This window comes from Lissotriton helveticus, chromosome 2_2 (assembly GCF_964261635.1).
Source record: "Lissotriton helveticus chromosome 2_2, aLisHel1.1, whole genome shotgun sequence".
In the NCBI taxonomy this organism is placed as follows: Eukaryota; Metazoa; Chordata; class Amphibia; order Caudata; family Salamandridae; genus Lissotriton; species Lissotriton helveticus.
In genome coordinates, this window is record NC_136060.1 from 507,477,626 (window position 1) to 507,491,841 (window position 14,216).

At 52.2% G+C, this 14,216-nt stretch overlaps 1 protein-coding gene across 4 annotated transcripts in view; it reads right to left on the reverse strand.

Annotated features, from left to right (window-relative positions):
- Positions 1–14,216, reverse strand: part of TTC31 (tetratricopeptide repeat domain 31) — a 136,032-nt gene that overhangs the window by 19,863 nt on the left and 101,953 nt on the right. For 2 of the 4 annotated variants that reach the window (XM_078678784.1, XM_078678782.1), the window contains exon 17: positions 8,419–8,510. In XM_078678784.1, the coding sequence (XP_078534910.1) occupies positions 8,419–8,510 (92 nt within the window). Of the gene's footprint in view, positions 1–8,414; positions 8,511–14,216 lie in introns of all 4 variants that reach the window. The other 2 variants (XM_078678786.1, XM_078678785.1) reach the window with 1 other exon arrangement.

Here is a 14,216-nt window from a genome sequence, read left to right on the forward strand (position 1 = left end):
CACTAGTAGTACCATTACTGGCCTCCCCAATCAGTCTGCCAGAGCCAAGGCATAGTACAAGCACCTAATATTCTGGCGTGTGGCTCGCTGAATGCAAAAAGAACAATTGATGGGCAGAATGCAGAACAATGTCATACATTCACCCCAGTACAGAGATCTGGGCCGAAATCCATCGTTTTTTTTGCTCACCATGCCATTCCAGTTTGAACCCAGCCATATGCAAATCACTCTTGACCTTGCACCCAATGGGAACAGTCCAGCCATAACTACCAAGCCTGGTCCTCCCTGGACTGGAAACAAGCAACCTAGGACTGGTTTCGGGGTTTCACCCCTCATCAGCCAGGATAGCTTGAATCCAGTGGCATGGAGAGCACGGGACACACGTCTGAGCATACCCGTCCCACTTGGGGTAACATATGCAAAAACAACAGTTGATGGACAGAATGCGGAACAATGTCATACATTCACCCCAGTACAGAGATCTAGGCCTGAATCCATCTTTTTTTGCTCATCATGCCACTCCATGCACACTGCCAGCTCCTTCATCACGACTTTCAAGGTGTTGACTTTTTGCCGTACGGTCGTGACCGAATCCTCGTCACCGTATACCCTGGCCTCCAATTTAAGTGATTGGCTCTACCGCTCTCCAGAGATCTTGACTGAGCAGGTTAACATCGGAGTCTTAGCTTCCGACATATCCTGGACTGCTTAATGGCCGCCAGCAGTGCTGCACTCTCCCATGCCCATATTAGCACATCTATACATGTTACTTTCTTAGGCCGTCGTAGAGGGTAGATCGTCTTTGGTCATGGTGAATGGCAGGCACACCCCCCAAACTGTAAATTCAAGGGTCGGCACGAGCGGTCAGCAATGGGAACCCTCGCTGTACAAACCACCACGGGCTGGGAGGGCGACAGCTTGCAGTGTGGATCTATGCTGGATGTGCTTCTCTGTGCCTCTGCCTGTACCCGGTCGCAAGCCTGACCGATTTCGCAACGAGGGCACCAGGTTGGAAGTTCAGCACCAAGGCAATCCATTCTCTCTAGCTCTGAAGGACACCGGGGCCACCTGAACGTCCGAACATAGAGTCCAAATGTCAGCTGTGGTACTGAAGGGGGTGCAGTTATGGCAGTGAGTGGGACTGCAAAGGGGCTGCTAGCGGTGCACGAGGATGCCCCGAGAGGGCAAGGCCCGTCCTCCCCAGCACAGATAGGGAGAGGACAGGCAATGGTCTCCGTCTTGTCACTGTTTGGAGCTGCCAAGCAATAGAGGCCCTCAGAGACTGCCAGGAACCTGCTTTTAATTAGCTGATTGTGCAAGAATCGTATGTCATTGTGAGGGTGCGGTAAAGACTAACAAATTGCATTAGTCTAACCTGACATGCATGGCATTTGAGAAATGTTTAATTAGTTGGACAGTGGGTGATGGAGGTTTTTTTTTGACTGGGGACAAGGAAGGAGTAGTGTATATATAGACTAGAGGTAGGGTAGTGTGTGTGGAGTTGGAGGCCAGGAACGGGCTGCTGCAGAGGCCGGTTTTAGGCCTCAGGGCTAGGAACAGGTACAGTTTTAGGGTTCAGGGCTGGGCATGGGGCAGTTTTGGTGCTCAGGGCTAGGGAAGCGTTGGAGGAAGGGAAGAGTGTCTGGAAGTAGGGTCTGGGAGCGGGGTTTTTTGAGGGCTGAGGGGTGTTGCGACCGGAATGGGTTTTAGGGCTCGGGTTGGGGAACGGGCAGTTTTTAGAGCTCGGGGTGCTTGTGGTGGAGGTGGGTGTTAGGGCTGGGGAAGGAAGATAGGAGTGGAGTAGGTAGGGTTGGTGTGTTTGAGGGTGGGGCAGAATAGGCTACCTGGTGTTTTAGGATTCAGGGTTGCGATGAGTGTTAGCCGCAGCTTGTTAGGGCTGAGGGTTAGCTGGAACTCAAAAGTGTCTTATATCACTCCAGAGAAAAATTATTGCAAGGCCAAACAGTCACCGGCTAATACACTGGTAAGACTTCACCGCTTCCTTTACAAGACACATATGAGTTAAATTGTGAAAGCCAAAAAGCAAGGGCTTTACTCGCCTTACTGAGGCAGAGCAAAGTAGACCCGATCTTACATTGCTTTGGAATCAAAGTAGAGAGACATATTCAGAGGCTATAACAGGAGGGTCTAAAGGGGATATTTAGAACGGTACTGACGACATCTTCTGAAAGGCGTGCGTTCCATTCCTTCATTCTCATCCTCAGGGGGGATCAAGCATTTATTTTGTTTTTATTTTTTATTTATTTATTTATTTTATTTATTTATTTATTTTCAGATGAGTGTGCTGCAACATCACCACAGAGGAGTCAAATGTGGAGCTATTATCTGACGAGAGAAGAACGCTGGGTGGTCCAGAGAGTTACCCATGAACAAGATCATCGAAGGTTTCATTTACAGCAGGAGGCGGTAAAGTGCCATAAGAGTAAGCCTGTAAGTCCCACCCCCCAAATTGAATATGCTACTTACCAGTATGCATCTGTTCTTGGCATGTAGGGCTGCTAACATTCATATCTTAGCATTAGATCGCCGCCTAGTGTTGGGCTCGGATGATTGCACATTGTTGTCCTGGAAGAGTCTTCGAAGTATCCTGAGATAGGTGGCTCCTCCCCTGGACTACAGTGCGCATGGGCATCGGCTCCATCCCCAGATTGTTTTTCGCCATTGTGGCAGGAGATGGAGTGAAAGTGTAAAGGATGTCCATGCTAATGAATAAATACAATAGTATATCTGCAGCTGCGACAGGCACCGGGGAGGAGGGCGGGCGATATGAATGTTAGCAGCCCTACATGCCAAGAACAGATGCATACTGGTAAGTAGCATATTCAGTTCGAGGCATGTGGGCTGCTAAATTCATATCTTAGCATAGAATACATAGCAGTCCCTCCATCAGCGGCGGTTGCCCGTGCCAGCTGCAGAAACCTGAAAAAGTGTCCTGAGAACAGCCTGTCCTACAGCTGCTTGCTGCTTGGAATGCACATCAACACAGTAGTGTTTTGTGAAGGTATGTGGTGTGACCCACGTGGCTGCTCTGCAAATATCCTCTAAAGGAATGTTCCCTAGGAAAGCCATGGATGCCCCCAGTTTGCGTGTGGAGTGCGCTCTGGGGGGTATTGTTAAAGTGCGCTTGGCTTTTTGATAACATATCTGGATGCACTTAACAATCCACCTGGCTATCCCTGCTTTGGAAATTGGGTTGCCTTTGTGTTGTGGTGCGAAGGCAACAAAGAGTTGTTTTGTCTTTCTAAAGGGTTGTGTTCTGTCTATGTAGTACATCAACGCCCTCCGTACATCTAAGGTATGGAGCATTCTTTCCGCCACCGTTTGCGGGTTTTGAAAGAATGCTGGTAAGTCAATAGTTTGGTTAAGATGAAAATGTGACACCACCTTAGGAAGGAATTTAGGGTTAGTGCGTAGCACTACCCTATTTGGGTGAATTTGAATGAACGGCTCTTGTATGGTGAGCGCTTGCAGCTCACTGACACGCCTCAGAGACGTAATAGCTATCAGAAAAGCCACTTTCCACGTAAGGAATTGGAGCTCACACGAGTGCAGTGGCTCAAATGGTGGCCCCATCAGTCTGGTGAGAACGACGTTGAGGTTCCACACCGGAGCTGGTGGTGTTCTTGGGGGAATGACTCTCTTCAGACCTTCAAGGAAGGCTTTAATGGCGGGCACTCTGAAGACAGAGAGGTGCTGCCTGTTCTGAAGATAAGCCGCTATGGCTGAGAGATGTATCCTAATGGAAGTGTACGCCAGATTGCACTTGTAGAGATGTAACAGATAGCAGATGATGTTGGGAATAGATGCATCTAGTGGGTTGATGTCATTGGACGTACAGTAGATGACAAAACGCTTCCACTTAGCAGCATAGCATGCCCCAGTAGTTGGTTTCCTTGCCTCCTTGATGATACTCATGCATTCTGGAGGTAGGTTAAGGTATCCAAACTCTAGGACTTCAGGAGCCAGATCGCCAGGTTGAGCTGTCGCGGATCTGGATGCTGAATGTCTCCATGGTTCTGCGTCAAAAGACTGGGCGTGAGGCGCAGTCTTTGATGCGGCACCACTGAGAGTTCGAGGAACGTGGTGTACCAAGCCTGTCGTGCCCACGTTGGAGCAACCAGGACGAGAGTCATGGAGTGCTGCCTTAGCTTTCTTGCGACCAGCGGTATTAGAGGGGCTGGCGGAAAAGCGTATGCAAATTTGCCTGACCAGTTCATCCATATCGCATTCCCCTGCGACTGTGGGTGAGGGAACCTGGCGGCAAAGAGTCGGCATTTTGCGTTCTCCTTTGTTGCGAACAGGTCTATCTCCGGATGACCCCACTGCTGGAAGAACGGGTGGAGAACAGAAGGGTGTATCTCCCACTCGTGCATCTGATGGCTGTATCTGCTGAGCAGATCCGCCATCTGATTGTCCTTGCCCGGGAGGTGTTCTGCCATGAGGAAAATGTTCCTCTGAATGGCCCACTTCCACATGCTCTGAGCCAGATGAGACAGCTGTGGCGAGTGGGTGCCCCCCTGTTTTTGAATGTAGTACATCGCGGTCATGTTGTCCGTCCGGACTAGCACGACCTTGTTGCTCAGATGTACAATGAAGGACTTGAGCGCCATGAAGATTGCCATCAGTTCCAGATAGTTGATGTGCATCTTCTGTTGCTGCGTCGTCCATAGTCCCTGCACTGTGTAAGTGAGCACATGTGCTCCCCATCCCTGGAGAGATGCGTCCGTCGTCAGGACAATCTGCGGCACGGGCTCGTGGAACAGTCGGCCCTTGCAAAGGTTGTGTGGAGTCCACCAATGCAGAGAGTCGTATGCCCGACTGGTAACCAACACTAGGTCTGTCAATTGGCCACGAGCCTGTGTCCACTGATTCGCTAAGCATTCCTGGAGCGGGCGCATATGTAACCGTGCGTGAGGGACTATGAAGATGCAGGAGGCCATCATGCCAATCAACTGCATGAACACTCTCGCTGGCAGGGAGTGTCTTGGTCGGAATCGTTGGATCAGTGACTGAATGCTGTCGATTCTGACTTGGTTTGGCTGAGCCATGGCTGTCAGGGTGTTGATCGTAGCACCCAGGAACTGCCGGACATGTGCCGGCTGAAGGTGCGATTTTGGGTAATTCAGGGAGAAACCCAGATCGTGAAGAAGGTGAATTGTAGTCGACATGTCTGCGGCGCACTGTTGCTCTGACTTGGCCTGCACGAGCCAGTCGTCTAGGTAGGGGTAGACATGGATGTTCTGCCTCCTGAGGTGCGCCGCCACTGTCGCTAGACACTTGGTGAACACCCTCGGGGCCGTAGTGACTCCGAAGGGTAGGACTTTGAACTGGTAGTGCCTGCCTTGAATTGTGAACCTGAGGTATTTCCTGTGTGACGGGTGTAGTGGAATGTGGAAATAAGCATCCTTGAGATCTAAGGTGGCTAAGAAGTCTCCCTGGTTTAGCAAGGGAAGAATCTGCTGCAGTGTAAGCATATGGAAATGCTCTGACAGTATGTACAGGTTGAGGGGACGTAGATCGAGAATGGGCCTGAGAGAACCGTCCTTCTTTGGAATAAGGAAGTACAGGGAATACACCCCTGTGCCTTCCTCCCCCACCGGCACGAGCTCGATTGCGCCTTTTTGCAGCATCGCCACCACTTCCTGCTGCAATAAGTGCAAGTGCTCTGCGGACATAGGCCTTTGCCTTGGTGGGATGTCGGGTGGAGTGGATTTCAACTCTAGGCAATAACCATACTGGATTAGTTGTCGCACCCACCTGTCGGTGGTGATGTTTCTCCAGACGGGCAGGAACTGCTGCAGTCTCCCCCCGACAGGTGTTAGGTGGTCGGGGGGCAGTGACAGAAAGTCACTGTTTGCTTGGAGTAGAGGTGCGGGAGCTGTTGTTTCCTCTGCCGCGACCTCTGTTGCTGTTATTCCTATAACCTCCCTTGTTCTGTTTAGTGAACGAGGATTGCGCCCCACCTTTGGAGAACTGGGATTGTTGACCCATCTGTCCTCTGGTGACTCCACGTGCACCTGAGCGACGAAAATTGCTGCCACGAAACTGTTGGGACTGCAGGGCCCCCATAGACTTAGCAGTTTCCGTGTCCTTCTTTATTTTCTCTAGGGTGGTGTCAACATCCGGACCAAACAGACTATCAGGATTGACTGGCTGGTTCAGAATTGTTGTCTGAATGTCCTGCTTAAACCCAGAGATGCGGAGCCAGGCTTGTCTTCTCAGCATAACGCTAGTGTTGATAGCCCTAGCAGCTGTGTCCGCAGCGTCAAGTGCACACTTGATGGCTGCATTTGATATTAGCTTTCCTTCCTCAATAAGCATCTTGGTGCCTTCTTGGAACTGTGGGGGCAGGTGTTGTATAACCTGTTCTAGGGTGTCGTAGTGCGCCCTATCATAACGCGCCAGGAGCGCCTGTGTATTTGCGATGCGCCAAAAGTTTGCCGCCTGTGCAGCCACTCTTTTGCCTCCTGCCTCAAGCACTTTGGACTCCTTATCCGGGGGAGGAGCTTCACCCGTTGTCTGGGAGTTGGCACGTTTCCTGGCATTGGCAACCACAAGAGAGTCCAGTGGCAATTGTCCCCGGATGTAGACGGGGTCCGCAGGCGCAGGCCTGTACTTCTTTTCAATGCGAGGGTTGACTCCTTAGGTGGCAAGAGAAAGAGGAGTTTTCCAGAAGGCTTTGCCGGAGTGTCCTTTTGCGGCTGCGGTGATGGCTTCGGAGCCGATGGAGCAAAGGCTTTCTCCCTGATCCACTGCAGTGACTCCGCAATGTTGGACGGTACACTGTCAGTGGTTTTCGTCGCCGACTTGAGCGGTCCCTCGGATCCGACTTCTTCGTGGGCCTTGTGCGGTTTGGGCGCGGAAACCGTCTTCGGCACCTCCGAATCCTGAGGCCGGGGCGCAGACTCCTTGTGCGTAGCCTCTTTGGAGCCGACCTTGGCGGGCTTGGACGGCGCCGTAGCCGCTGATCCGTGCCGACCATCTTTCTTGGAGGCCCCTTCCTCGGGCGTCGGTTTCGATTTTGGAGCATCGGAATCGACAGACTTCCTCGGCTTCTGCGGACCGGAGGTCGACGGAGCCGATGGGGTGACGGGCACCGATTTCTTCACTGGCACGGCAGCCATCTTAGGGACACTCGAGTCCTTAGGTTTCAGTTTCGATTTCGGGTCGGCCATTTTAGGTGTGGACGACCCCGATGGTTTCAGTTTCGGTTTCGAAACAGCGTGCCCAGCAAGTGAGTCCGTAGCCGGGCCTGAAGGCGGGGCTGTGGCTTGCGGCAACGGGTCCTGGGTAAGGCCGACAGGCGATCCCGTGTCCCGGTCGGTATCTTCGTAACCTTCAGGGCAGAGCTCGTCCCCCGAGCTGTCTGCCGCGGCCCCATAAATCTCATCGTCGTCTCCTACCTCTTCGACGTATTCGAGGACCTGACCCGCGACTCCGTCGTCGTCTCCCGGATCCGCCTCGACCTCCGTCTGTGATGGGGAGATTTGTAGATGGTGACCCTGGACCTCTTCTTCCTGGTCGCCGAAGATGTTCTCCGGATCCGGGGCCGCTTGCCTAGCTTCCAAGCGCACCGCGCGCCGAAGCTTGAGAGTTTTCTTGGAGCGGAACTGTGCACAGGCCTTGCACTTGCCGTCGTCGTGGTCCGGCGAAAGGCACTTGTTACACACGGGGTGTAGATCGATGTGTGGGTACTTGGACCCACAGAGCGGGCAGTACTTAAACGGGCTCCGCTCCATGTCCGTAAAGGCTTGCAGTCGTGTCGCGATGAGAAGGCCTCAAAGTTTAGAAAGCGAAGAAAACTCCGCTTATTCCGGCTTCAAGAGACGGAAGACTCGAGACCGAGCGCAGACAATACCGACGCAAGAAAATCGAGGCCTTTTGGCCGGTAAAAGAAAGTTTTACTTGGTTCCGACAGTAAGACGTCGAGACCACATCCGAACCCAATGGCGGAAAAAAACAATCTGGGGATGGAGCCGATGCCCATGCGCACTGTAGTCCAGGGGAGGAGCCACCTATCTCAGGATACTTCGAAGACTCTTCCAGGACAACAATGTGCAATCATCCGAGCCCAACACTAGGCGGCGATCTAATGCTAAGATATGAATTTAGCAGCCCACATGCCTCGAACTCTTTACTATCCCAACTTCCAGAACACCTAGTTGGGAGGGACTAGAGAGAATGGAGTCCTTCCCAACTATGCATGCATGCTTACTTTGACATTTGACTTCCATTGGCTGCCGCCACGCTAGGGGTAGCAAGCAGGGGGTCACTGTTCCGCACGAGTCTCCACCCCTCTCTCTCTCCCTCAATTCTTCACTATACCAGTTTCCAGTATTACTATTTGGGGAGCACTGGAGAGGACGGGGACCTCACAAACTATGGGTGCATACCTACTTTGGCCTTCCGCTGGTCGCTGCCACTGTAGGGGTTGCATGATCGGGATGGCGCAGCTGCAATACAAGCTTGGTTCCCTCTACCTCAGCCCCCTGCAGGAAAACCAAAAAAAAAGGAAGTGAGAAGCAAGCAAGAGTTTATTTAACATTTAAAAAGACATATCAATAGGAATGTAAGCAGCAACAAAAAGTATATTGTGGAAGGTTTACAAAATGCATATAAACACGTATTTATTTAAAAAAAAATGAAAATAACGGTGACAAAAGTGCAGAGAAATTGTTAAGGTACTCGCAGGTGAGAGATTATGGGTGGAAGTCAATGTATGTCCAGAGAACGAATAGTTTTCTTACCTGTCGGTGTAGTTTTGCAGCTTGAAGATCTTTCTGGATTCACTATGCTGTGCATTATTCCGCGGTCTTGTGGTTGGGTCCGGATTCGTAGTCTTTTCTTTGTTTTTTTTTTTTTTTTTCTCTTTGCCCAGGTGGGCGTCGGCGTCACACCCCCTTTGGGTGTATTTCCGGTGACGTCGGCATGCTTCCTGCGGAAGCTCCCACTCTTGGGCGCCATCTTCGGGTTCTTTTTTTCCGTGTTTCTTTCGTTTCCGAAGTAATGGCAATGTTCTTCTTAGTTTGTATTTACCGCTTTGTATTTTCAAAGTCTATTCTTTAGTTAACCACCTCTTCTCTCTCCAGCCTCATCTTTCTGGCGGAGGTGGGTGGGTTCGCTAGTGAATCCAGAAAGATCTTCAAGCTGCAAAACTACACCGACAGGTAAGAAAACTATTCGTTTTGCAGCGTGAATCTTTCTGGATTCACTATGCTGTGCATAGATTTTGTAGCGGTTTCTCATCTCTGTGGCGGCTGGGTGGAAGATGAGCGTTGGGTGTTGAATATGTGCTGTAGCACCTTCTGTCCCACTTGAGCTTCCTTGTTCATTTGTATGTCCACACAGTAGTGCTTCGTGAACGTGTGCACCGAAGCCCATGTTGCCGCCAGGCATATGTCCTCTATGGGTGTGTTAGCCAGGAAGGCTATTGTAGCGCCCTTCTTCCTGGTGGAGTGGGCACGTGTCCCCTCAGCCAGTTCCTGTCCTGCCCGTTTGTGGCAGAGTTGGATTGTTTGTGCGATCCATCGTGCAATGGTCCTTTTGGTTACTGCTTTGCCCATGAAGCTGTTTGCGAAGGACACAAAAAACTGTTTCGTTTTCCTGTGCCCCTTTGTCCTTTCAATGTAGTGCATGACTGCCCTTCTGGCGTCCAGGGTGTGCAGAGCTCTCTCTGCGCTGGTTGTGGGTTTTTGGAAAAAACTCGGTATCTGTATAGACTGGTTCATGTGAAAATTGGATACCACCTTCGGCATGAAGTGTGGGTCAGTCCTCATCACAACTCTATCGTTGTGTATTTGTATGTATGGTTCTTGTAGCGTCAGCGCTTGAAGCTCGCTTACTCTGCGTAAGGACGTTATCGCAACCAGGAAGGCTGTTTTCATAGTTAGCATCTTTAGGGAGGCCTTGTGAAGTGGTTCAAAGGGCTCTTTCATGAGTTCCGTTAGGACTGTGTTCAAGTTCCATGCAGGTGGCGGCACCCGCTTGGGTGGTGCGATCCTTTTCGCTCCTTCTAGGAATCTCTTCACCACCTGTGATGTGAAGAAGCTCCTGCACGTTTCTCCCCTTGTGTAGGCTACTATCGCTGCCAAGTGAACTCTTAACGAGGATGAGCTAAGGTTCTTCTCCAGTAAGTGCGTCAGGTACCTTAGCACTGTGGAGTCCCTCTTCATCTTATTGTGGAGTCTTTCCTGTCTGCACCATATTGTGAATCTTTTCCATTTCGCAACGTAGCACTTTCGAGTGCTGGGCCTTCGTGCCTCCCGAAGTACCCTCAGGGTGCTTTCTGGTAGTCTCAAATGTGCGAACTCTATGTCCTCAGGAGCCACGCTACTAGGCTCATGCTCTCTGGCTCTGGATGCAGTACCTCTCCGTTCTGCATGGACAGTAGATCTTTCCTCCTGCTGAATCTGTGGGGTGCACACTGTGTCATCTCCATGATCTGCGAGTACCAGGTCTGCCTCGCCCACTGCGGTGCGACCAGTATCAGTGTCATGTTGCTCGCTCTGCACTTGCTCAGTACTCTGTGCATCAGTGGTATCGGGGGAAAGGCGTAGGCAAATGTCCTTGACCAATCTATCCATAGGGCATTCCCCAGTGTCCCCTCCTCGGGCTGCCTGGATGCGAAGTTTTGGCATTTTGCATTCTGGCGTGTGGCAAACAGGTCCACCGATGGTGTCCCCCACCTGTCGAACAGGTATCTTGTCTCCTGAGCATTGAGCTCCCACTCGTGGGATGCCGATGTCTGCCTGCTGAGCCAATCGGCTTGTATGTTGTCCTTCCCTGGTAGGTGTATGGCTAGCAGGTCTATCTTGAGAGGGATGGCCCATCTCCATATCTCCTGCGCCAGCGTTGAAAGCGGTGCGGACTGTGTGCCCCCCTGCTTGTTGATGTAGAACATCGCAGTGGTGTTGTCTGTTTGTATCAATACCCTGTGCTTGTACAGTCTTGTTTGAAAGGCCTTCAGTGCAAGGAAGATTGTCTTCAATTCTAAGTAATTGATGTGCTTTGTGGCATCCGTCGGTGTCCACAGTCCCCTCACCTTGAGCTCCTCCATGTGAGCGCCCCATCCCTTCAGGGATGCGTCTGTGGTGATGGTCACTGTTGGCGTTGGGGGCGTTAGAGGCTTTCCCCTTGCTATGTTCTCCATGGTCCACCATGTCATCTCCTTCTGCACTGCGTGCGTTACAACCACTAGATCCTCCCAACTGCCTGTAGCTTGTGACCATTGCTCCTGTAGCCATTCTTGAATGGGTCTCATGTGGAGTCGTACATTCGGTACCAGGTGGATGCATGATGCCATCATCCCCATGATCTTGCTCGCCGTCCTCACTGTCCGAGCTTGTCCCTTCCGGTAGAGGCGAGTTTCCTTCACCAGCGCCCTCGCCCTCTTCTCGCTGGGGAACACCTTGCCCTGTAAGGTGTTGATCTGTGCTCCCAGGAAGATCTTCACTTGTTCCGGCTCCATTGATGATTTCTTCCAATGGATGGAGAACCCCAGGTTTATGAGCGTGCTGGTCACTGTATGTGCGTGCAGCTTGCATTTCTGGTATGAGTTTGCTTTCACCAGCCAGTCGTCCAGGTAAGGGTATACATGTATTCCCTGCCTTCTTAGGTGCGCTGCGACTGCTGCGAGGCACTTTGTGAAAACTCTTGGTGCCGATTTTAGACCGAAGGCCAGTGTCGTGAACTGGTAGTGGCTTTCTCCGACGGTGAACCTGAGCATGTGCTTGTGCTTCCTGTTCATTGGGATGTGCAGGTATGCGTCTTTGAGGTCTATAGTGACCATGAAGTCCCCGGTCTGCAACTGTGGGAGCACCTCTTGCAGGGAGGTCATTTTGAATTTTTGCGTTCTTATGAATTTGTTCACGAACCGTAAATCGAGAATGGGCCTCATTGTCTCGTCTACTTTTGGTACCAGGAAGTATGTTGAGTATACTCCTGTGTTTCTTTCCTTGAAGGGTACCCTTTCTATGGCCTGCTTCTGCAGGAGTTCTTTTGCTTCTTCCTGAAGGCACTGCAGCTGCTTGCTTGCTAGCGGCTTTCTTCTTGGTTTTCTGTTTGTTGGCCTCGCCTCCAACTCTATGCAGTATCCGAATTGGATAATGTTGAGGATCCATTTGTCTGATGTGATTCCTCTCCACTCCTGGAGGTGGAATCTTAATCTTCCTCCCACTGGTGTCCTGTGGTCGTAGGTGTCTAGTTTGTCTTGACCCATCTGTACGTGCTGCCCCCTGGGATCTTTTTTGTGGGTGGGCACACGGATTTTTTTGAAGTCACTTGGAGGTGGGCTGCTGGCCCCCTCTTCTATTTTGTCCCCGTCCATTTCTCCCTCGAAAGGACTGGCCTCTTTGTTGGTACTGCCAGGGCTGTTTCTGATGGCCCTGCTGACCCTGCGAGTCTGCCTGGTGCGTTTGCTGGAAAGCCTGGTGTGATGTACCTGGCTGGTTTCCGCCTCTTCCGCCGGGCCTCCGTGACGGGGTGCCCCTCTTGTTCCCTCTGAACTGCAATGCTCCCATGGATCTTGCTGTTTCGTTATCCTTCTTAAGTTGGCTGAGTTGCTCATCAACTGTTTGTCCGAAAAGCGTACTGCCGTTGAATGGTGTGTTCAGGATGCTGTGTTGCACCTCCGGTTTGAAACCGGATATCCTGAGCCAGGCGTGTCTCCTTTCCGTGACGCCCATCATCATGAGCCTGCTGGCGGTGTCTGCCCCATCCAGGGCCGTCTTAAGGCAAGAATTTGCAGCATTCTTCCCCTCTTCAATTAGCTTTTCGGCTTTCTGCTTGGCATCCTGGGGCAAGTCCTTCACCAACTGCCCCAGTCCCTCCATGATTTGGTACATGTGTCTGTTTACCAGGGCGTTGGAATTAGCCATGCGCCAGTGGGTCGCGGCATTCCGTTCGATCCTTCTGCCCACCAGATCCATCCTTTTGCTCTCTTTATCCGGTGGCGGGCCCGAGGTAGTGGGTACGTTAGCCCTCCTCCTTGCTGTGGCCGTGATAATGGAGTCTGCGGAGACCGTGCCCTGAATGTAGGCCGGGTCCTTTGCGGCATGCTTGTACTTCTTCTCAGTTCTGGGAGTTACTGCCTTGCATGTTGCGGGCTCCCTGAAAGCTTCCTTCCCCTGAGCCAAGACGCTCTCGAGCATCGGGAGGAACTGGCTCCTCGTTTGTGTTGGGAGCAATGTTTCCAGAAGGAAGTCTGCTTTCTGCTTCTCTTCGTCGAGCTTGAGCTTGAAAGCTGCTGCGGCAGATTGTATCACCGCGTTGTAGGCCCCGATGTCGTCCGGCGGCGAGGGCCTCGAGGGGTAGGTGTCGACCACCTCCTCCGGGCTGTCGGTGTCGACATCGATGTAATCTACCTCCTGAAGGTCATAGGGCGCCGACTCTGTGTCTGTCCTGCCCTCATCTTCCTCCCCATAGCTGTAGCTCTCGTGGGGATTCTCGTACTCCTCCTGGTCGTCGAACACCTCGACGTCCTGGTCTTGCTCGGTGACTTCGGCGACCTCTTCTTCTTCCTCCTCGACCGCCTCCAGCACTGGTGGCTTGGTCTTGTGAGGGATCGTGAAGGCCTTCATCCTTGCGTCGAAATCTTTTTTCCGCTGCATGAAGTTCTCCATTTCTGCCTCGAGGCGCCTTCTTTTCTTTTCCATCTCGGCCGCGTGTTCCGCGTCGGATGGTTCCGCCGCTCTCTTCGACGGATGGCTCGTCGCCGTGCCTCTCGGAGTCGAAGTTTTCGACGTCGAACCGGATATCGGGTCTCTGGTCGTCGTCGACAGTTTCGGGTCTTTCTCCCTCGTCGATCGATCCTTTTCGGGGACGATTTTCGACGTCTTCTGCTGATCAGCAGCTCTCGGCGCCGGGGACTCCTTCTCTGAGGATCCGCTGGGCCTGGGAGTAGTCGCGGACGCCGCCTTTTTTGGCGTCGGCGCTTTCGGGGTCTTGCCCTCGATTTTTCGAGACTCAGAGTCTCTCGGGTTCTTGGGGGCCGAAGAGTCTCCTACCTTGTCAGAAGTCTTCGTGTAATCGGTCTCTACGACCGTGTAGCTGTCGTCTTCGGCGGCAGCGTTGTCTTCTTCCTCGGAGGACATCCCCAGCTCGTAGAGCGACGGGGTCGGGGCCTTCCCCTGCAGGGCGGCGTGTGCTACCCTCTGCCTCTCTCTCACACGAAGGGTCTTCGGGGTGAAGGCGGAACA